At 37.0% G+C, this 23,839-nt stretch overlaps 1 protein-coding gene across 1 annotated transcript in view; it reads left to right on the top strand.

The window, feature by feature from the left end:
- Window positions 1-21,756, top strand: part of SLC39A12 (solute carrier family 39 member 12) — a 33,742-nt gene extending 11,986 nt beyond the window's left edge. Inside the window, exons 5-12 of the mRNA XM_075022466.1 lie at window positions 2,278-2,449; window positions 5,710-5,882; window positions 7,164-7,316; window positions 8,500-8,610; window positions 10,933-10,996; window positions 14,661-14,819; window positions 16,229-16,416; window positions 21,628-21,756. Of these exons, the coding sequence (XP_074878567.1) occupies window positions 2,278-2,449; window positions 5,710-5,882; window positions 7,164-7,316; window positions 8,500-8,610; window positions 10,933-10,996; window positions 14,661-14,819; window positions 16,229-16,416; window positions 21,628-21,756 (1,149 nt within the window). The remainder of the gene's footprint in view (window positions 1-2,277; window positions 2,450-5,709; window positions 5,883-7,163; window positions 7,317-8,499; window positions 8,611-10,932; window positions 10,997-14,660; window positions 14,820-16,228; window positions 16,417-21,627) is intronic.
- The last annotated feature ends 2,083 nt before the right edge of the window (window positions 21,757-23,839 follow it).

Below are 23,839 nucleotides of genomic sequence, written 5' to 3'. Positions count from 1 at the left end.
CTGGACCTCATCTTGTCTATCCTACTTCTCAAAACAGGCCAATGTCAAAGTCGGATCAAGTTTCACATGGCTGCGTCCAGTTGAAGTCTGAATGTCTCCAAAGATGGAGATTCTATAGTCTTTCTGGAAAACCTGTATCAGTGCTTTATTGCCCTTGTTTTGATGGTTTTTTTGTTATAGCAAATTGGAATTTTGCCTCCTGCAAAATTGACTCTCATCCTTTTGCTGTACACCTCTGAGAAGACTCTGGCTCTATTTTCCCTATAGCCCCCATTAGATAGTTGAAGATTTAAGATACCCCCCAAACCTTCTCTTCTCCAAACTGAACAAACTCAGATCCCTCGGCCTCTTCCTGCACATCATGTCCTGCAGTTCCCTAGCCATCTTGGTGGCCCTCCATTGGACTTCCCCCAATTTGCCAATGTCTTTCTTGTACTGCTGGTTATTAAGCTGGACATAGTCCAGATGTGGCCTCCTATGTCCTGAGTAGAGGGCGATCATCTTTTTCCACTACCTGTTGGCTATACTCTTGCTAATGCAGCCCAGTATGCACTTAGCCTTCAGTGCCACAAGGGCACACTGGTGACTCACGTTCAAGTTGTCTGTGAGGACCCCAAGGGCTTTTTCTGTAAAGCTACCTTCCAGTCAGTTTTTCCTAGCCTTTATTGATGCATGGGGTTATTCTGTTTGAAGTGCAATAGATTTCTCTTTGCTGATCTTCATGAAGGTCTGTCAGCCCATTTCTTTGGCTTGTCAAGATCCCTCTAAATAGCAGCCATGGCCATCAGCATATTGACTACTTGTTCCAGTTGGATTTCATCTGTGAATGTGATACGGTGCACTGTGTTCTGTCACTCAGGTCATTGGTGAAGGCATGAAATAATGTAAGACCCTGTACTGACATGCTGCTCATAACCAGCCACAAGCTAGACTTCCATCTTGATACCACTTGATGTTCCCTACTTCTAGAGTCAAAACCACTGACTAGAACAGGCAAACTGAAGGTCTTCTCCAATATGGTAGCTCCTGAATTGTCTTCATGCTCTCCTTCTGCTTGGAGGCAGAACAGACTAGATCCAGGTGGCAAGATCACTTGTTATCCTGAAGACTTGAATGTGGTATTTATAATGAATGTATCAGTGCTCAATTCATTCAGTTTCTTAGTGAGCTACAAGGCATATTTTACTTTACTAATGGATGAACAAAGGCAGGAAGGTATGGATTTTAACTGGGTTATTTAAAAGTAATGATAATTAGAATATTTTTATTTAAATAGTTTGGTTTGGTTTGGTTTTTTTTCCCAAAAGAAACCTAAGCTTCAGTGATTAGGAAAAGAATATTTAGGAATCCCTTGATTCTCAGATGCAGACTTCATTTAAATGAAAGAAACAAATATTATTTTTTAATTGAATCACAACCAATCAGATGAGATTAAGAAATTAAGATTATTCCTTTAAGTAAAATAGCGTATTTGATCTGGACTTCTTCTTTTTAGAAGTTCTTGCAGAAATTGCCACTAGAACGGTTCTAATGCTAACTGCTCGCTAGAATTTTATCCTGGAGATGAAAAACCAATTCTTCATTAAAATTTTTCAAAATATACATGTTCCCAAGAAAAATTCTTTTTTTCAACAAAGAAACATTTCTAACAAGAATAAAAAGTAGTTGAAACTCTTAAGTAGCTCTAATAATACAATTATTAAGTAATCTTTAGACCAAATTTAGACTACATAACATCAGTTTGCTGACCTTAAAGTGACATGCCCTTGTTAAAAGAATTGAAAAAAAAACAATTTAGTTCCATATCTTAGTAAAGATGCAGCACAAGGACAAATTTCAGTACTGCCTTGATACAGGCAGTATCTTACATTAATAGCAATAATGTTGCTGTTAATGCAGTCTTATATTAATAGCTAAGAATGTGATTTGTTAGCATTAAAATATTTTTGTTAGCACATATGACAATAAAATGTTTAGAGATATTATTGTGTCAGATCCTCATGACATTAACAGGCTTCAATAGAAATTGTGCTACTTCATCCCAAAGGTTCTGATCTTTCTGAAATATATAGTAGTATCAAGTTTTAACTGGAAAACCAAAAAAGAATTAGAAGTAATTGAAGTAATTAAAGTAATTTAACCAGAAAAGAGTGTATGGAAATGAGTTTTTTTCCAGGCTGTATAATCCTGTGTTCTTCTCAGATTCCATTTTTAACCTCAGCATTAAATGCAGGTATATGCAACATATTCAGTAACTGTATATACTTTTCTACATAGGTTTGTTTCTCTGCCAATGAACTTGTGAAGATATTTTTTAAAAACAGTTCTTCCTCCATTTCTAAGGACCACTTCAAGCAAATCAGTCCAGCTATCATTCAGCAACTATTAAGTTGTTCATGTCAGCTTCCTAACTCCAAGCAGACAAAGCTTCCACCAACAACTTTGGAAAGTGAGTTATGTTGTTATCAGTGAAGTATTGTGAAAATTCAGATAAAGGGATGCAGAGGCCTAACTTCTGGAGACATTTCATTCATTAATATATTTAAACCAAAACATGATGAGATTTATGCACTCTGTAATTTATGCACTCTGTAATTTCATAGCATACCTGTCGGATAATAGTACTGTATTGAGAAGTCAGGGGATTCAATGGTCCCAATTTTATATTAGAATTCTATTTCAATGTGTAAAGTTTTAAGCTTTTTCTTCATTTCTTAGAGGGCTGCTTGATGTAGGCAGCAGGTGAGGCATGACAGGTCCTTATCAGTGGGTTGCTGGGCAGTAATGACCTATTTTGTGAAATTTCCACCAGGTTTATACTGGAATCATTTCATTGCTCTTACATGTAGCCTCAAGGTTATGTTAGTTGGCATTTTATACCATGATGTGGAAAATGCTTGATATAACTAAGTTCTGTGCTAGTTTTAAAATTGTTGCTAGTTTTTCATGTTGTGATATTTTACAGCAGAGAAGCTTTGGGGATACTACTGTGGGAAGAAATACAACCAGAAAACCAATCACATGGGCAGCAGGACTTGTGTGACAGAGCTGGAACAAGAACTGAGTTAGAGTATAATCAGATTGTTCCCAGTTGCAGTTGTAGCCCTCACAAGCCACTGCTTCCAGGGATTTCTGCCCCATCTGTTCTGCTGATTCAACTTCTCCTGTAACCAATCCCTAGTCCACCGTCTTGAAAAAAAACACTGAATCTGACCTGACCTAAGGCCTTCTTAATCGGCACTTAACTTGACACTGGTGAGGCTGCACCTCGAGTGCTGTGTTCAGTTTTGGGCCCCTCACTACAGGAAAGACACGGAGGTGCTGGAGCGTGTCCAGAGAAGGGCAGCCGAGTTGGTGAGAGCCTGGAGCACAAGTCCTCTGAGGAGTGGCTGAGGGAATTGGGGTTGTGTAGTCTGGAGAAAAGAAGGCTGAGGGGAGACCTTATCGCTCTCTACAACTACCTGAAAGGAGGTTGTAGTGAGGTGAGTGTTGGTCTCTTTTTCCCACGTAACAAGCGATAGGACGAGAGGAAATGGCCTCAAGTTGCGCCAGGGGAGGTTTAGATTAGATATTAGGAAAAATTTCTTTACTGAAAGGGTTGTCAGGCATTGGAACAGGTTGCCCAGGGAAATGGTGGTGTCACCATCCCTGGAGGTATTCAAAAAATGTGTAGATGAGGCACTTCAGACATGGTTTAATGGGCATGGTGGTGTTGGGTTGATGGTTGGACTTGATCTTAAAGGTCTTTTCTAACCTAAATGATTCTATGATTAAATGTGTTTCCTGTTTTTTTTTTTTTACTTTAAACCAGTGATATCTGGGAAGTGGTTACAAACCTAGGTGTTCTGATGTGTTACAGGGGACATTAATTTCTGGGATTTGAGAGCCAGGAGTGAGCAAAAAGGAATGGACATCTAACCATAATCATCTGCATTTAGAGCAGCACTTTTAGGCTACAAATCAATGCCTTCAGTACCTTTATCCTAATATCTACGTGGCCAGCTCTAGATGACTGGATCTTTTAGGAGCTTATAAGCCTTCCCCACACACTGCTGGCCAACAATCCTTATGGAGCAGCACTTTCCATCTCTAAATTCTGTCTGTACTTTAAGCTACACATGTTAAGCAGCTTGTGGGAATGAGCTGAGATATCATTCCATGGTGTACAAATTAATTGAACTATGAGTGTGAATTAAAAAACCGTGTTAGATAAGGGCATGGTGGAAACTCATGAACATCCAAGAATGATTATAGGAGAAAGAAACATACAGAATAGGAAGAATCATTATAGCTCCCCAGCAGGCAGCAATCCTTCTTTCTTATGTTATCTCTCTTCTCTTTACCTGAACACCTTGCAGTCTTTACTGCTTTTATCTTTTCTATGCTACACACATATGCCCATTTTTCAGATGGGGAATCAAGGGACAAAGAAGGACAGGAGCTTATCTAGGTCTTATACAAGGTTCATGGCAAATTCACAGTTGAGTGAGATTTGCCCAAGTCTAAGGCCATCAGGCCAGTCAATGACATTTTAGTGATCTCATAAAGGTGAGAGATCTGTGTAGATGAGAAAAGCTGAACTATTCAAACACAGAATGGAATTAAGAGCCCTTTCTGCAGCCCTTTCCCTGTGCTTTTTGGCAAAGGAAGGTTTCCATGACCACAGGGACACTGCTACTGGCTTGAGCCAGACAAAGGACTGCATGTTTGACCTATGTGTGACCTAGTGACCCGAGCATAGGCTCATTAATTTTATTCTCAGTTCTATTTTACTGACAGACTGTGCTGGTTTGGCTAAGTCACCAAGGCCTGACCTTCCATAAATATCTACTATACCCTTGTATTTGGATGTGCAGTCTGTGAAATTTACTGTCTGATTTTATGAGGTGCTGAACACTTGCAGTGCTATTAAAGTGTGAAACATTAAGTGACACTTTCGAATATTCTGGCATTAGTTCCTTTATGTCTGTTTCTCATCAGTGTCTTACCTCCATCATAAGACTTTCATGCAGATTAATCAGGATTCATGTTGTGCAAAAGGTTGGAAATGTGAGCAGCATGTAACTCTGAAGAATTATAAGAGCAACCTTCCAAAAATCCCAGTAACCTGGGAAAAATAGGTTGGTGGTCCTGATGTAGTAACTAGAGAAGTCTATGTCCACAGCACATTTGTAAACATAATTTAGACCAAAAAGTTTATGCTTAAAATCTAAATTAGATGCCTACATTCATCTGAGGTTTTAGGCCTTGGTTTGTTTACTAAATATGATTTGGTTAATAATGTTGTCTGTAAAGATACACAGGTGTGGCATGTGAGGATATAGAATAATAAGCATAAATCTGTTAAGAGAGGAAACAAATGCAGACCAGCATTCACTGTGCTTCTCTGTGTATCTCTAATCTGCACAGTCACAGTCTATTTAGCTCTTTAAGGTCTGAAATTCGGAAATATTAGACTGTATTATCTGTAAAGCCTGAAAAAAATGAATGTTTTTATGCTTCCAATTCTGTCATCTATATCACACATGACTAGAAAAATCTATGTGGCACAATGAATCACTTCTCCTCTGTGTGCTTGTACACAGCAGTGGCAAAACATAGCCTCAAAAGCAAATAGAAATACAAATACAAAACAAATACTCAAACACAAATACAAATATTGAATGATTAAAGGTGCACTTGTTTTGTTTCATTTGTTTTTCCCTACAGAATATGGTTATAGCACTGTTGCTGTTTTACTTATTACTATTGGATCTATGTTTGGTACAACCCTCATTTTATTTAACTCCTGTCAAGAAATCTATACACTCATTTTACAGCTGTTTGTCGGTTTGGCTGTTGGGACCCTTTCTGGAGATGCATTGCTACATCTTATTCCTCAGGTAGGTAATGCACACCTTTGTTTTTAAAATATTGACACATACGCACACGCATGCACATGCACACACACACACACACACACACAAAGTTTCATTTAAACCTGGCTAATGCTCATCTGCTTAAAAATAAAGCTTTCCATGAAATCTGTGAACTGACTACCCAGCATTCCAATTACATTTGCACTTTGTAGTTCAGAGAGAGATTCCAAGTAGTAAGAAGCAGAAATCAATCAATGATGAATCCAGAGAAAATAAGGTTCCTATCTTCACAAAAACTTTTGAGAAAACACACAAGTCCTGTGCAAGCCAGGTTTCTAGATATGTATTAAACTCTTTCATGAAGCAGATTCTGTTATGCTTTTTAGGAGAAATTGTTCAAGGGTTGTATGAGGCATCCACAGTCCCCTCCACACATTGTTCCAGCAAACCAGGGGCTATCAGCCTAATTAATCCTGCTGCCTAGATCTGTAAGAAAATGAGTTCTATGATTTTTTCCTAAATTAATAAAATAAATTTTAAGCATAGGTGGCATGTAAAACAGAACCAAATTTTCCATTTCATTTATTTTTGATTGAGTCTCCTCTGATATTACATAACTGTTATGAGTAGACTTCAACTGGTCATTGAATCAGGGCTTCACACCTTCACTTTAGATTCTGGTCAAAATGTTCTTCATACTGAATACATCACCTCTGGAAGCAGAACTGGGAGAGTGGTTTAAGGAAGGCAGTTCTCAGTGATTGTCAGACAAATGCGTTTCTTTAGAAACGCCTTTTGAATGTGAAAGTATTCTCCCTCACCAGTTTTAAGTGATGTATCCAGCACCCTTTAAAGTGCCCACTTTCAGAGCAAAGAAGGGCTACCGTGCTCTGCAGCTGGGGAAAAAATGGAAGCACACCCACCAGCAGAAAGCTTTATGCATTATTTTCAATGTGAAGTTTACATCTGAAGATGATAAAAGTAACTTTTTAGACTTTAAAGACAAATATACTCCAAACAAAATATACACCAAATATAATATATATGTGTAAAGGGCAATTTCATAAAACTGTCTCTAAAAATAGTTATTTTCACCATTGAGAGATGATGAAGTGTAGCAGAGGCTCGTAATAATTCATTTTATCCATCTACTATTCAGCTGATTAGCTTGAAACACAATTTAAATTTGAAAGAGACAGCAAAAGAAAATTTTGAGAATAAATTGAATTAACACATTATGGATTACTGTAGCAAAAATTAAAAAATTGACATTTTAAATTTTTTTACTTTATCTCTTTCTTTTAGACTCTTGGTTTACATAAACATGAAGCACAAGAGGTAGAACATTTCTATGAGGGGAAAGAATATATTTGGAAACTTTTGGGAATAATTGGAGGAATTCATGGATTTTTTCTGATAGAAAAGTGTTTCTTTCTTTTGGTAACACCACGTGACCAGGTAAAGCTTTGTACAATTTATCCTTTAAAACATCTCTTTTATTTTGAGATTTTACAGTGCACAAAACGTTAAAATGATTGGAGAAAATAATTATCATTTGTATGAATTAAATGAAGCATTAAAAATTGCTTTCCAAAGTGCTCCTGCCAGACTGACCTTCAATTTCTATTTTGCTTTCCTCTATGGATTTTGTATGCTTCATGAATGTGTTCCATATATTTATAACTCAAGAAGGGAACAGTTAATTGAATGTGTTCCATAAGCATACTTTCATGACTAGCACTGGAGCAGGTGAAGAGTAGGTATCCATATGAAATAGCAATGACAGTTGTTTACTCTAGGCTCTGTTTGAAGAGAAGGAAGACATAGATGTAAACACATGATATTATCAAGAACAATATCTTAAAATTTCCAAATTGTTTTTGACCCCTATCCCAATAGATTTGAAAATCTAATATGTATGTTGCAGTCAGTAGAACCCAATCTTATATTAATAATATCTCTTTGCTCACTGCCATACTTACAGTAATTCTATTACTTTATTTCAGTGTGGCTGTTGCCTGAAAATATGATTATGCACAAGGATATAATGTAACACAAAGTGTGATGGCTCATTAAGTTTCTCAGCATGGGAGGCTATCTTAATGTCACTTAAGAAGGCTAAGCCTTTGCTTGTTCTGTTTTACAGAGAATGTTTAATGACTGGCCTGATTTAGATACATAGCAATGAGTCCTTATTCCCACTATCTTTGAGTCAGCCATAAGAATATTATGTGAGATTAATAGAATGAGAATATTTTTATGATGGTGATGTTTTGTTTGTTTGTTAAAAAGTAGTCCTTTTTGTTATTTATTTGGAAAAAAGGGCTTTATCATCATCCCACAAATTTTTAAACTTGTTCTACTGAGAACTACATGAATTCTCAAAGTTAATTTTTATATCAATTTCAGCCTCAAATTTTAATCTTCAGTTTTAAAATATGATTTATCTGATTCACTTTTCAGGGTTTTTTTTAACCAAATAAATATTAGGAAATGTTGATGGCAGCCAACAATCTTTTTCAATAGGCTTTGTTCTGAAAAAAAATAATTCTTACAAATGCTAAACTTTCACAAAAGACTGAGAAAGACTGCACCTGTGTTCATTGGGTTTCAGAACTAATTGCAAAGCATCTTCATTCAGCAGGGCCTTTCTTTAGTTAATGGGCACTGGGGACATTCCCATGATCTTCCAGTGGAATCTGAATTAAATGAACATTCAGGCAGAGGCAAATCTACTTCAACCATACAGTTGGTAGGTTACCAATATGACGTACTTCCCTGATTTTAAATTCTTCTTTCTCTGTTCCTCAAAAAATTGAACCAAATTAATGTAATAAATCAGTATTATTTTTCAATCTTTATTGATTTGTCCTTTATTACGTGACATGATTGTCAGGAATCTCTGTATTTTGACGTTTATAATGAGCTTTTACAGAGATTTCAAACACAGATTTTTACAATAACTTTTCTTAAGTGTGTATCAGATTGGTATAACAGTATACTTCTTGTACCACCTTTTGTTGATAAAATTCTTGAAGATTTTCCTCCTCCCTTCTTTTTAAAAATTTATCCTATGTAAGGGTAGACTGTCCCATGGGAAAAACTTCAGGATGTTCTGCAGTGAGAGTTAAGTGCATAATTAGTGAACAGATGAAATCTTGGACTGTTCTTGGGTATTTTTCTACAGATTTGAAGAGTAACATAAACAAGCTGGATATCTGGGAATGGTGCTTACCTATAAGAAGTTACATAATTTTCTATTGGTCTGTGGAGGGTATCCAGACAGATATATCTTTGCAAACTAAATTGACTCATACCTTTTAACCTGTTTTCTCTTTTTCCAACAAATCTCTTCAGTTTATATGTAGTATCTAGATACATAGGTTCCTGGTTATTTAAATCAGAATCTCCAGAGACCTTCTGTAATGTGAACTCCATTTTACTAAAGCAGTTGTGATGGGTAAGAGCCTCACGAGCCACTGCTAATCTCTCAAACATACTTGGGAAACTCTCAATTAAATGCAGAGCAAACAGACAAGTGAAGAATATTTACTAATTTGTGAGCCACGTCATAGCTTCCTGTTTATGATAATGAACAACCCTGTCATTCCTCACAGCTGCAAGATCCCCCTAAAGTTATGTATAGAACACATGAACTAGCCTGGCTTAGCTAGTTTGTACAAGAGCAGCCAATTTTTCAGAATCATGTGAGTAATAGTAAGACAAACACTGGTTGACTAAGAAAAGCTTATAAATCCTTCAGGTCACTGATTAGTCTTGCAGTTTTGACTCAGAGTTCAAAGGAGTGGCATGTGAATAAATATTATAAGAGAAGTGGAACAATTACTGGAATTCATATGATTGGCTGCAATCATGGGAATTAAAGGCTTTTATTTTTCCTTTAAAATGTAGAATTCAAAACCAAACCCTTTCCCTTCCCTCCTCATGCTTCTGCAGCACATATCCCACATCACAACCAAGCTAATACCAGCCAAGAAACATATCCTGTTTTGCAGCCAGTACACATCTCTGCTATAGTTTTTGGAGTGGTGGCTGTTGTCCCTGACAAAGCACTCTTTTGTGCTGCTGTTGACTCTTCACTGGCTGCCATAATACCTTTGATACGCTTTTGGGGCCGAAAAAAGAAAAGATAGTGATTATAAATTCAGTTTTTCTAGTTTCAAAGAAACAAGGTTTTTTGGCTTATCTCACCCTTGCACAAATTTCTAATAATTTCTCTAGTCAGAAAGAAAAGCCCCAGAGAGGTAGGGGGAGAGAGAGATTCCTCGTATTCTCCCTTCTCTTCCCACAGTTGCAGTTTCTGTTAATTAAACATTAGGGCTGACACATCAAATTAACTCTCTAGGATAAGGACAAAGATACTGTCTCTTTCTTCAATTGAAATAAGGGTAAATTTCAGTCATTGCAGTGGAGTGTACTCATGTGCTGCTATGCCCAGCCAGTGATGCCTGATGCCAAGACAAAGCCCTAACAAAAGGCCAAGGGGCAAGGCACTGGATGGAGCCTGTACCACCCTGAAGAAAAAAACCCTATATTTTGAAAGGCTGTGAAACCTACCTATGACCATCTTTTTTAGTCTTGTGTTTTCACAGAGTAACTGTGAAGAACATGAACTCCATAGAGACTCTGGTGTCTACCCATTTTTCCTTGGAAATCCTACAGACACCCTATCCAGCAGGAAACTACAATCATCCAGTCATAGCAAAATCAAAAGATAAAATTTGAATTATCATGTTCTTTTTAGTTCTGCATTTGGCTCAGCTTTTTGTGTATTCAAGCAGAAACATTATTTTCTTGGGTTATAATAGTGCTTATGAATGTCTTTCTTCCTACCTGAATTAGACTGTAACCTTTTCTGGGCAAGGGAGATTTCTTTTTTTGTGTTTCTGCAGTACCAATCACACTGCCAGTGCTCAATAAATGATTCTAATGATATCTATGCAAATAACAGCGATTATCTTTAATTCAAAAAGCTTGAACTTATTTTCCTGTATTTATAGCAACAGCTGGAAGAGCCCTTTAACACTGATCCATTATCTTTGCTTTTAACTAGAGAAGCCCAGAAGATTCTGAGCCTGCTGAAGTTCCTCCAGAGAGTAAGGCAATCAGCAAAAAAAGTTAGTATCAATAAAAAGACTAGACAAGTAACAGGAAAAGCCTTCAGACCTAAGATGGAATTGAAAGTGTGAAGCTGGCTTGGCTCTGCGTTTGCTATGTGCTACATCACCACATCTGATGGTGCTTGGCTACATAATTTAATCTCTGCTTAAAGACCTTTTCAGCTGCCAACCCTGTAATTGTGAAGTTCATTAATCTTATGCTGTCCATGCTTTAGTGTTTGTTTACTCACTGTTGCAAACCATTTTTCTAAAGCCTTTGCTTAAAGGGAAATATTCAAAATTTAACACAAAACAGATTTTTATAATTGTAAACTTTGCTTGGGCTTTTATTTCTGGAGGTAGTGAGATGGTTGTTTTGTTGGCTCACTATACTAATATAATTCTGCTTCCTTCTGCTCTTACGTGGTAAAGCAATAACCTCTGTAAACCAGTAATGATTTATTACATGTATGGAATTATGGGCTTTCAGTTTTAGGATAATTGTTTTCTTCAGAGAGCTTCAGAGTAACTCCTATCTTCTCTGTTTTGTTGCTGCTTACTCCAAAAAATGGGAACATAGAGCATAAACCAAACTCTGCCTTTGACTGTACTTGTGTGACCTTTGTGAATTTAGTAGAGTTGTAGTTATTCAACTGAGAGAATAACATTTGAATTGAAATCCGTTTATTTACTATAATTAACTCCCCTTTATTTTGTGATCTCAGATCTCAGGTCATCAGTTTGATTCATTTAACAATGTCATTATCTTCTTCTAGGTTTTTAATATTCTTCTCTGTTCTTGTGGACTTAATTTCCATTTCTGAGGCATTTGAAATCTGGATTTCCATTTCTTCAGTCTCACGTATCCAGCAGTACACAATCCAGTGCCAGTTTCAGTGTGACTATCTAGTCCATCTCTAGGTGTTTCCATTCTGTTCAATCATCGCTACCTGCTAAGCACAAACAAATTTCTAGTGATGTCAATGTTATTTGTTACAAATAACTAAATTTGGTGTAGAACTAAATTTGGGAGAGTTTCTCAGTAATGTTCTTTGTTTGGTTCCATTTTTTCCTCATACCTCAGTTTTACCTCTATATTAGAAATCAGTAAGGGAAGCCATAGTAGGGAAGGGGGGTTGTTTTGTTTTAGGGTGTTTTTGAGAATACATATTTTCAAAAGTTTCTGTTGTTAGAGTTCTTATGAATAGCTAGATGCATAAACATACCTGGGTACCTTGATGCTGGGCTAAACTTCTAGGTGTTTTTTTTCCCAAAATGGAATGGAATCTGCAGCTCTAAGACAGAAGCCTGACATCTCCAGAAATGCCACACTTCACTGTAAACGCATGTCAAGTAGGTCTGCGAGAGGAGTCAGTCACCTTAGATAGCCAATGAGTAACTCAGAAAGCAAGAAGCTACTGGAATAAAAAGATGTCTCACTGGTCTTCTCCTCATTTATCCACACTTATTCTATCAATATCTGAACAGGTCAAACAGTAGCATTTTATATTTGGTATACTCAGTGAGACTTTACATTAACTAGAAATATTTTTGTTGTATGAGTAATGAAAACATTGGGAAAAAGTTCTATTTATGGATAAATGTTTGCTTTAAACTCTTATTCAAAGCTTAAAAAGTGTAATCTATGATCAGAGTCCTGCACCCATTAACTTTATGAAAATTATGGTGTAGAATCCCCTATTTAAGCAGAGAAAATTATCAAAAGTAAATGTAGGATTGTTTAAGAAGAGGCTTTGTAGAAAGATAGGGTAATAAGTTAATAGTTACTATTGCAGCAATATAATGCAGTGAGTTGCTAGTAACAAAGTTGCTTTAAAATAGGCTGAAAATAAATTAAGATAAAGATTCAGATTTGTTTATATATGCATCTTCTTAGCGTTCAGTCAAATAAGTTCACAAAGCTTACATTTGCAATTGCTCCATAATGTTAACCTGATCCCTATTATAGACAGCACGCTGGAGTGAGTTCCAGTAACCATGGTATATCTTTTTCAACAATCAGATACTTGAATAAAACAGACTAATAGTATCTCGGGGCAGGCCATGATTTCGTCCTCACCAGTGCTTATTACAAATCACAAACTTAATGTAATGCAGCAATCTATTATTTCTATGTAATTCATGCTCTGCACTATTGATTATAAACTGCCCATAGTGTTTAGAAAGAACTGTGCAAACTGGGGACATCCATGTCTGGCTCTGTAAGCTGGCAGGAAAATCTAACAAGCCTGCCAATTTTTCTGAACCCGCAGAGCTCCCAGGCAACTAGGGAGGATTTTCTGAATACAGTTGTTAGACTTTTATGTGCTGTGTGTTTTTTTATAATAGTCTGAAGACTGCAGTTCTAGCCAGTTTCTGTAAGAAAAACATCTCCCCCATCACTATAAAATGGTCATCTCTGGAAAAACATTACTGAAGTGAAACCTTGTAATAACTATATTCAGACAGTTCTTCTGTGCAGCTCCATGTTAGCTCCTTAGACTGTCATATTATGTCTATGTGGGGCCAAAAAAGTCAGGAAAATACCTGATGTTTAGGGCCCAAATCATGACCCTGCTTCTTCAGGCATAAAAGCAACCCTTTGCAAAGTGTTCTGTCTATATTGTGTAGAGGGAAGATGGATGAATTTCCTGAGAGGCATTAGAATGTCCTGTTTGTAAGATTGTGGGTAAAATGGATGGAATAAAGTACAGCATAGGGGAGCCAATTATATATTGCTAAGCCTAGACATTGAGCCTATGTATCTATGAAGAATTAAAATCCCTCTCCATGAATCCATGCAGCATGCTGCATGGCTGTTTGGGTTACAGGCTGGATGGAGAGACTGGCCCTAGTTCCCTAGCTTGATTTCAGTACTTTTATAACTAGTAGCACCTTTCCTCTCATGTCAGAGGCCTGATCATGAACATTCAATGTACTGTTCCACACTAAAGCAAGGTCACAGAACAATATGGGAAAGAAAAATAGCCATCTGCATCCATGAGTGATGCTGCAGACAGGGGTACTATGAGCATAACAGCCATTAATTGATTGGAACAAAAGTTGGAAATGAGCACGCTGTAATGCTGTACTAATAATGATATTCTGGGGCTTGTTGCCTTTCATCTCTGTCTTTCACTGTAATGCAATCTCATAAAAAACAGGCACTGAAAATATTACTCAGTAGCAACATGCTTTACAGTATTACAGTGATCAGCTGCATGAGACCAAGTATTCATCTTCATTATAGCTGTGCAATTCCATGAAAAACTCCCACCTTTTAAGGAAAAAAACCCATCTAGAATGCAAGAAAACTTATGTGAATTTCAGTGACCAAGGAAAGATTAATGGAAACCTTTAGGACATATCATGAGTCTGGAGTCAAACTGAAGTCTAAGTTTTTGTCTAGTAGTTGACCTAGTAAAAATAAAGATGCTACTTCCTCGTATTTCCATCTTTGATTTATTCTACAACGTACTTTTTCATTTCAAGTGTATTGAAAGAAGTATAATAACAAGGACAAAACAGACAAACACTGTTGTCCTCTGATTATTATGACTTTTCATAATGGTGTATGTGAAAAACCCCCAATAATTTGTAACATAGCAAAAATAACAGCATCTGTTTTTGTTAAAACTTCCAGGCTTTTCTGTTATTTGCTTGTTTGTTTGTTTTTTCCTAGGTAAGAAAATTAGCTTGTTAGCAATAATGGTTCTGGTGGGTGACAGTCTTCACAATTTTGCTGATGGCTTGGTAATAGGAGCAGCATTCTCATCCTCAACAGAAACAGGTGTGACAACGACTATTGCTATTTTATGCCATGAAATTCCTCATGAAATGGGTAAGAAATATATATGTGTGTATTCTTCCCGATTGGCTTTGTAGTTCCAGGTTTCCCAAAGAATTCTTTCCTGTATGACATTAGTGGAAATTCTTCTTGCTTATAGCATCATGAACTATAACATTAATGTGTGAGATGGATATATAAAGAGGCTGTTTTCTTCTCTTTCCCCTTCACAAAAAGGAGAGGAGGCTTCTGCCCTTGTTATTGGATGCCATCCCATCTCACTTTCTCCAAATGTAAATACAGTCAGGTCAAGAGTTATTCTCATGTGTACAGACACAAAAAAATAGTAAGCTGTGAGCAGGAGCCATGTGTGCACAATGGGCATGCCTGACACAACGGGCTATCCAAGAGTTTTAATATGCAGCAGAGCCATTTAACAATGTATTCCTCATGCCACCCTCATTCCTGCTGCTGATCAAGAATAACAAGATAATAAAAGAAGATATATGACCCATTTTACTAGCGGACAGGACAGGAATATCATTCTGTTGAACATTGCCCTCAATTATCTCCTTGTGGTAAATCTTTCAGTGTGGTCTAAGTTGTTCCTGACATTGTGCTGGTGAACATATATAAGTTGGCAAGTTTGAGATGAGAACTGCAGATTCTCATTTCTGTTCTTAAATGACTGAAGATTTCATGTGCTGTAGAAAACTTCCCTAAACAAAAAGGTGGGATGGGGAATTGCTGTGAAACTGGTAACTCTTGTTTGTATAGCAAAGAAATTACTAAAATACTGAACCGTTAACTCCAAAGACAGACCTTGTTAATTCTAGGGAAGCAGTGCCCCAGTGTCAAAGTGGCATTTCTGTGCTCACAGAGAAGAATTTTTAAAATCTTTTACTTTGGACCTGTTGTGAAAGTGTTTATTTTAGAAGAAAAATCTGTGATGGGATTCTGATGTACAATTTACTGAAGTTGATTAGGTCTGAAATCCGTGGAATTAAACTCAAACTGGAATCAGACTGGCATAGGTTTTTCTGACTTGCAGCACCTGTAAAACACTCAAAGACCATGCTGCAAATATACTCACATGGTTTGAACTGGCAAGTTCCCAGTCGAGAAAGATTTAGAAACTGTGGGAAAGCATGTGACTTCACTTTTGCGTGTATCCAAGTTGGAAATGTCACAGAACATCGAGAACTAACAGAAGGCCACTCCTGTATACTGTATGCTATCTTTAGGAACAGCTAAACAAATACAAGTCAATATGGGCTTTTTGTTTTTGTTTTTTTCACAGACGATGGGTTTATAACTAATTCTACAGAAATCTAAGGACAGTCCACCATCATTCACTGTCTTTGTGCATATCTTAATTATTTTCTTTCATGTGTTATTACCGAGAGTCTTACAAATATATTTATCAGCTAAGTAATAAGTTTTCTGTCTTTTTTTCTATGCAGGAGATTTTGCTGTGCTGCTAAGTACAGGACTCCCCACGAAGATTGCAATTTTGATGAATTTTATAAGTGCACTAACAGCATTCTTAGGACTTTATATTGGCCTTTCTGTATCAACTGACCCATGCATTCAAAACTGGATTTTTACTGTTACAGCTGGAATGTTCTTGTATTTATCTTTAGCAGAAATGGTGAGAACTTCAGTCTATTGTTATATTTTCCTTTTAACACAGCCACATCACAGATGAATGTCAAACAAATGCAGGTGAATGAACTTGGAAGGAAAAACAGTTCATAGGCTTCTTGGGAAGAGCATATTGTCTTCCCTGTGTGTGGACAGTGCTTAGAACTATAGTCTGGTTTTGTTTCGTGTCACCCTCATGCCAGGTGTAATTAGCAATACAAAGGTGAAATAAAGGCCATTAAGAGGGTAATATATGAGAAAGGCATAAAGGATTTTTAAAGGGGGAGAGGTAAACAATATCTTTTTTAGGCCTGATAGAGTTACTTAGTACAACATAAAAAAACATTTGAACCTGCAAGGGTTTTTAAAATCTTGAAGAAGTTGGCTACTTTTTTCTTTTTCCTGCCCTTTTCTTGATATATTTTTCATCCATTGTTTCAACATGAATTTGCTGTTTCTGAACTAAAATGCAAGGTGCTTATCCTGTGCTCTTTCTGGCCAGCCTTTCTATCTCAGAGAGGTTTGGATGAGCTCCTAAGCAATTAAAAACCCATGAGATTGCCTCAACTTTTTTTGTATTTGCCCGACATTTTTCACACTCCCAGTTCCATAGCAATGATCTGACTATAGAAAAATAAAGTGTGAAGATATACAGTAGGAGGAAAGTCTAAGGACTGTGGAAGAATGTGGTGGAATCATAACTCATGCAAGATGCCTCAGGCCACATAATTTATTGAAGAGATGGCTAACTGTTACACTTGTAACAATGCAGAACTTAATTACCTTGCTAGCTTTGTCACATGGCTCTTCAACCAACGTGTGTTACTGTAAAGTTGCTTGCAAGCTTCTGAACAAAGATGGAATATTTTGAGTGGTTAGATCAAGAGGGGGAAAAAAAGAGGTCTGTCTCTTCACAAATTATTAGTGTGTTTTTCCCAAGCCTGTCTGTCTCGCTGTTGTGTTCAGTACCACCCCCCCACCTCATGCCTGAGATATCATTTACCAGGTGCAAGCATAATACCTTAAATCTGATATGCCATGCCACTATTATAACCTATATAAAAATCTACTTGTAATAATTGACCTTAGAACTTGGGTGTATTTTAGTCTATTTTTGCTACTGTAACAAAAGTAAAGTGAATATAAAGTGCTTCTAAGAGCTTATGAGGGAACTGCCTAAGGATTGTGGGTGTGTCAACAGTCCTGGCTGAGGTGGTAAATAACAGATAAGAACACTGTGTACCAAGTTGCATCTTCTTCTGACACAGAGAAATTTGGAAGTGAGGCTGCCTACCTACTCAACAGGCATGGTTTTACTAATGTGGCTAGGAATGATTTAGGCTTATTTTTCCTTCAGTGTAGGATTGGCATCCATCAGGGATCCACAAGCTCCTAGAACAACACCATGTTTTTCCCTGAGTCTTCAAAGCAATGTGCCAGCTGTAAATCCCAAGAGATGACATAGTTCCAGGCAGAGACAGGGACATGTTTTCCCTTGTCCTCAGCTTGTCACCATAATCTTGTTCTTGATGTGAAGAGGAGAAAGAAGGGAGAGAGAGGGAAGGATCTTCTTTCTCTCACCTCCCTTCTATTAATAAGATTCCAATCCTATTGCCTTTCTCTGCATTTTGTCAAAAGAACTGCCATTGGGTTGCTCACCTATGTTCATCTGAAGTGCAAGTGTTGAATATCACGGGGATTATTTTATTTAAAAATATATTCCTGTAGCACTGCAGGAATCTATAGATCTGAAGAGTTTCGTATGTTTGTATAGTACCTCTCAAAAGAAAATCAGCCATGCTTTATGTATTTTTCAACTTTCTGCACAGAAATAACATCTATTCTCTGCTGCTTTCTCATCTACAAACAGCAGTCATCAGTGTTCCTGCCAATGGTGTACAAATAATGATGTACAAAGCTTAACTAGAATTTTCAGTATTTGTTTTATGGGCTTTCACATATTCATGTGCTTGTCAGAGCAGCAGTTAAGTAAGAGAGCAGCAGTTAAATAAAACTGAACAGCCTCACTGGTTTCTCCACTGAGGAACGCTGAGAGGTGTGAGGTGGAGGTTCATTGACAGGACAGCACTGTGAGACTGCCACCACAGTCAAGGTTACACAGAACTACTTCTGTGGCTAATTAAAGATTATTCATTTCTACAAATGGCATTCCAGCTCCACTAACAAGCAGGGTAGACTAATCATTTTAGACATTTGAGGAAAAGGACAAAAGATAAACTTATTTATATCTTTCATCATTTTTCACCAAGGAATTCTGCAAAACTTTATCTTCCCAGTAATTGGGGAAGGTGGAAGGGAGGAGTATTTTGTCTTGCAAATGTGTATGCAGAGGTGTAATATTGCAACGTAAATTGTTTGTTGCTTCAATATATGCATGTGAATAAACACCTGTAATATTGTGGGTTTAGTTGTTGTTTAACCAAAATTAAATCCCCTGAAAAACAGCTTCTTATGAGTAGTATAGTGAGATTTTTTGTCCTTGATATCTGTTTAGACGTCATAAGTATAATCATAACTTTGCACTATTTCCAAAGATCTTTTAATTAATAACACACCTTTTCTTTAACATACCTTTAACCTGAATTGAAACTTGAGACACCAATATATGGAATGGAACAGACTAACTCCTAATGAATTGTTTCTTTGACAAAATATGTCCCCTTTTCCTCTTGGGAAACAAACCTGAAAATCTTGTATCAACCTCTTAAATGAGTATCTATGAAGTAATCATTATGGATAAATATTTATGAAATCACATGCATTGTATTAAACCCCAAACACTGGGACGTAATTTCTGAGTGATTGTACAGATCATATTGGTTTATATGATTCCTGACCAGAAAGACTTACTGTCTAATTTGAAAGGAGGGAGACAGAAGGAAGAAAGACAATAAAGATGTCAAGAAGTAGGAGCTAACCGACCACGCCCTGAGGCAACTAACTGACATTTTCTCTGACTAACCTTAAAAATCTTTTTGATTTTGGAGTTAAAGAAGTATTTTTAAAGTGACTTATCGGGCTGTTACAGCACAGCAGTGATGTCATATATGCCCCAGCTTGGTAGAACTCTTGTTTAGCCAGCACATGGTTGAGAGGCCCTCATGCCTTCTTTCAGCATGCTGCTTCCTAATTCTTCATATCTTCTGTATGCTGATGATAACATGAGCTGGAGTGGGAATAGAGTAGTCCCTTGATAAACAGTAACTCTTTTGCCTCCAACAGACTTCAAGAATTAGTAAGTGTGATGGCATCCAACAGCTTGGATACGGTCCTATCTTCATTTGTGAAGTGGATTGCATCTGCCAGTTGAATAGGGTTATGCTTCCTAAACAATAAGCTTTTCTCTGTTGTACCGCACACATTTGTGTTCAGAGAGAGTCGGGGAACCATAGCTGATACTGTGTCAGCAATCAGCTTTTATTTTCAGACATAAGCAGGGATGTCACATTAGGTAAGGCTATAGAAATGGTCTGTGCACTTGATAACATTCACATAGGTTAGGTGGAGGGAGGAGAGATCTGCATTGGACATAGGAAGGATACTACCTGCTCAGAATTCCTTTTTTAAAACTTTCTTAGGAACCTACTGTGGATGTGTGTAACTCATAAATTGGCACTGGCAGCAATAAGAGGAAAAACTAGCTTTTGCAGTGGGAAGGGAAAAAGGTTCCTATTTAGAGAACTTGTTCACCCAGGCATTGGTGAAGAGGACAAAATAGACTGATTATAAGGATAAATAAGAAAGGCCAAAGGTCTAGGCTGGAACCCTGAATTCAAGCCTAGGTCTTAATTAACAGGTTTTACTTAGATACACAACAAAAAACACATGCTCCAAACACATACAAGCTGTCAGTTCCGATTTTGATTTATGTCAGAACTTTGAGGTGTTTACATTTGCTTTAAATTAAAAGTTGCTGATGATCCTTAAATACAAATTAAATATAACTACATGAGTTTCTAAGATGCAGATTTGTACGTAATTGAAACCACTGCCTAGTTGTTACAGAGACCCAGGATGTTTGGGTTTACCTGTTATTTTTATGCAAATCTTTAAAGTGGAGGCAGATTTTTCACTATAGTTTTGTTTTGGGCCCATGCCAACTTCCAGAGAAAGAAGAGTGCAGGAAAAGCAGACCCAGAGACCCCCCGTCTGACAGAGGGAAGGACAAGCATAGCAAATAGGTGTAAACATACCCTGTTAGGTCCGTGGTCAGCACCACTCCACTGTCTCCCAGTGGCTGATGCTGTTACAGCTCCTGTGAAGAGGCTATAAAGAGCAGAGGAATTAAGGAGCTTCATTCAAGCACAGGCTGTGAATGGAGCAGGAAGGGATGATGGGAGAGTGCCAGGACCAGTTGCTCTTGTTTTGAAGTTCACAACAAATAGACAAAAAACCCCCAACCAAAACCTAAGGTCGATACAAGGCCATTGCTCTATATTTATTTCCAAAGTTGATGTGAAAGTATCAGCAGTCATTAGTGTCTCCCCTGGTGTCTATAATACGTAAAGCATAAATACTAAGAGAGTCGGAGCCTGAGGCCTCATTTCCACAGGCTCTGTTGAGGCATACCGTTTGTTTAAAACTTTGATAAAAGAGACCATGTAGGGTGGAAGGTCAACGTTAAGGAGCTTTTAATATGATTATAAACAGCTGCTGCTTCTTTACTTGATTGAAAACTCACAGAGAAAAATATTAGACAAAATTTTTTCAAGCATATTCAAAAAATCCTGTTTTCTACTTGTATGTTTACTAAAGCCCAAGTAAATAGGAGTGTTGCCAGTGATTTCAGTAAGAGCAGGATTGACCCTATATATAGTACTGAAACAAAGAAACTCAAACTAGTTTATTCCCACAAAAGGGAATCACTAATTTTACTAAACAAGCATTTCCTTACAGACAGCTGTATAAAATTACTAAAAACTATTGAGAAGTTAACAAATTTTGGAATCTCATTTATAATTCTTGTTGGTACTAGTAAAAGAACCAAAATGGGTAGAATTTGATTAATTTAAATATTTCACTGTCAAGATCAGTGTTGTTACAATGTACAGAACATGCTACAGATTAATAGCTATATTCAGAAACTCAGTATTTTGAAAGTTTTTTTTAATGAAGTTTGCCTTGTTTTCCCATAAGACTTTTTTTCCCAGAGATGAATATATCTGGCTCTCATTCTGGTGTCTTATTCTTTTTTTAGCTTCCTGAAATGACTCATATTCAGACACGGCGACCCTGGTTGATGTTTCTCCTACAGAACCTTGGATTACTATTAGGCTGGCTTTGCCTCTTACTTTTGGCTATATATGAACAGAAAATTAAAATTTAAGTTTTCTGTTGGAAATCTTGAAGTACCACTTATGACAGTGGATAGCATTATTCACAATTTTGTCATGTCTGATATAGTGATATATAAATTAAGTTGCTGGGATTTTTATATCTGAACAGTAGATAACTATTTCACTTTATTAACTTATTGTTCAGATTTTGTAATTTTTTTTGTAAACATGAATGTTTAGAATTATGTTTTATTTGTTACTGAGTTTACCAGATCCCATGCTCAAACTCACAGGAGCTTTTGATTAGTTTTTACTGAGACTGTTCTAGTTGAATGCTCTAAGTGATCTCTGCCAGTCTGATTGAAGAAAAGAATAAAACACTTTTATATTCAATAATTAAAGTGGACTAACCATAGCTGAATAATTTGAAGCAGAAATGTTTTTTGCCTCTTAGTACAAAGAATAAATGTATGTCTATGAAACTAAAAAATATAGCAAAACTAAACTGTTAAATGACATACAGCAATCTCATAATATCTGCACTATCTATCTACTTTGTCAACATAAAGATCCTCAGTAGTCTTATCTTACTGGTCCACTGTGGCAGGTAAAAAATGACAAGTGTAAATGTTGAAGCTTATGACCTAGAAGTCTGAGAATGCCCTTTTCCGACTGTAATGTAGTTTCTCATACGTGTGATGGACTCTGTGACAGTTAAGCATTGGACTATAGTAACTGCCAGAGTTACTGCCTTCTGCATTATCCCACCTCTGATGGTTGCTCATAGCAAATGCTTGTGAAGGATTATAAGAAATATGTTTAAAATGGTTTCCCTGATATCCCTTCCAGGCTCCTCAAATCAAGGGATTCCTTGAGCCAGATGTTGCTTCTGAGCCATCATGTTTAATAACCACCAATAGTGCCTTCCCATCAGCAATTAGCTTATACATATGTGATGTCCACAGTGGAAAGAGCTTTTTCAGTTGTCTAAAGCGCATGTAGCACGTAGAACCTCACGGCAACTCCTTCTATCCTGAGTGATTTTTGTGTAATTAGTCCTCTTGATTTCAAGGAAATTCTGCATAAGCTGAGATGACTCATTTAATTTAGTATTGCAGGATCAAGCCTGAAACAAATGTACAGATTCTGCCCTGATTCTGAGGTGCTGAGCAACTTCCAGGAGGTACTGAGCAACACTCAGCTTTGCGATTTCTGCTACTTATGCTATCAATTTTTGGTGTAAGGACTCCCCCCCTACCTAATTTATACTTTTTATGAGAATTGAGATGCATTCTTTCTCCCTCCTCTGATAAACTGTGGAAATAGGGAGAGCAAGTTACAGAACAAACTTATATTCTTTATGCAGAAAGTGAATGTTTTCTTTTCCTTGTCTTAACTCAAGCTTGAAATATGGCTACATTATGACATGATATGACTGTCTCACAATGTGTCCTGTGTTTATTTGACAGCTCCTAGTGAAGGTACAATTATTCTCTTATTACAAAGGGGAACAGCATCTACTGTCCTGGAGTAGACTGTCAGAACTCTCAGTTTTCAAAGCCTTCACAGGCACCATACTACCTTATCAACAAAATGTAAAGTGAAAATAATTCTGAATTTCATTGTTTATAATAGCACAGATTCATGGGCTTGTGAACCCCTAGATATCCACAGACTTACCCTTGGGAAAAACACTTAAAGATCATTTTAAAGGTAGATATGCGCTCATTTTCAGTGCCTGTTAGTTATGAGAATCTGTAGCAAATAGCCCAATGCACATCTAAATGTACCTTCAGCCATTTACATACCTTCAAAAACCTTGTCCCAAACAATTTATCGAAGGTCATGTAGGAAGTCTCTATCTGACTAGGGAAATGAACTGAGCTGTTTTAAGCCCCAAAGTAAAATCCTCGATTGTTTTATTTAGGTGTGCAAATATTATGACTGCTTTTTCTGTTGATTTAACTTTGAAAGATGAGCTGAGAAGCCATGACTGATGCTTCTCTTTTCAAAGTTTACATTTTTCAGGAGTTTGTACTTGCTTTTAGTAAGGTAAGATTTTTTAAAAGTGGTTTCCCAGTATTTCATCTGTTTGTATTGGCACAGTCACTCCATGACCTTCAGCTGTGACAG

The sequence above is a fragment of the Buteo buteo genome, chromosome 2 (genome assembly GCF_964188355.1).
Source record: "Buteo buteo chromosome 2, bButBut1.hap1.1, whole genome shotgun sequence".
In the NCBI taxonomy this organism is placed as follows: domain Eukaryota; kingdom Metazoa; phylum Chordata; class Aves; order Accipitriformes; family Accipitridae; genus Buteo; species Buteo buteo.
The sequence above is the reverse complement of the archived record's forward strand: the minus strand, read 5'-3'. Positions and strand labels throughout refer to the sequence as shown.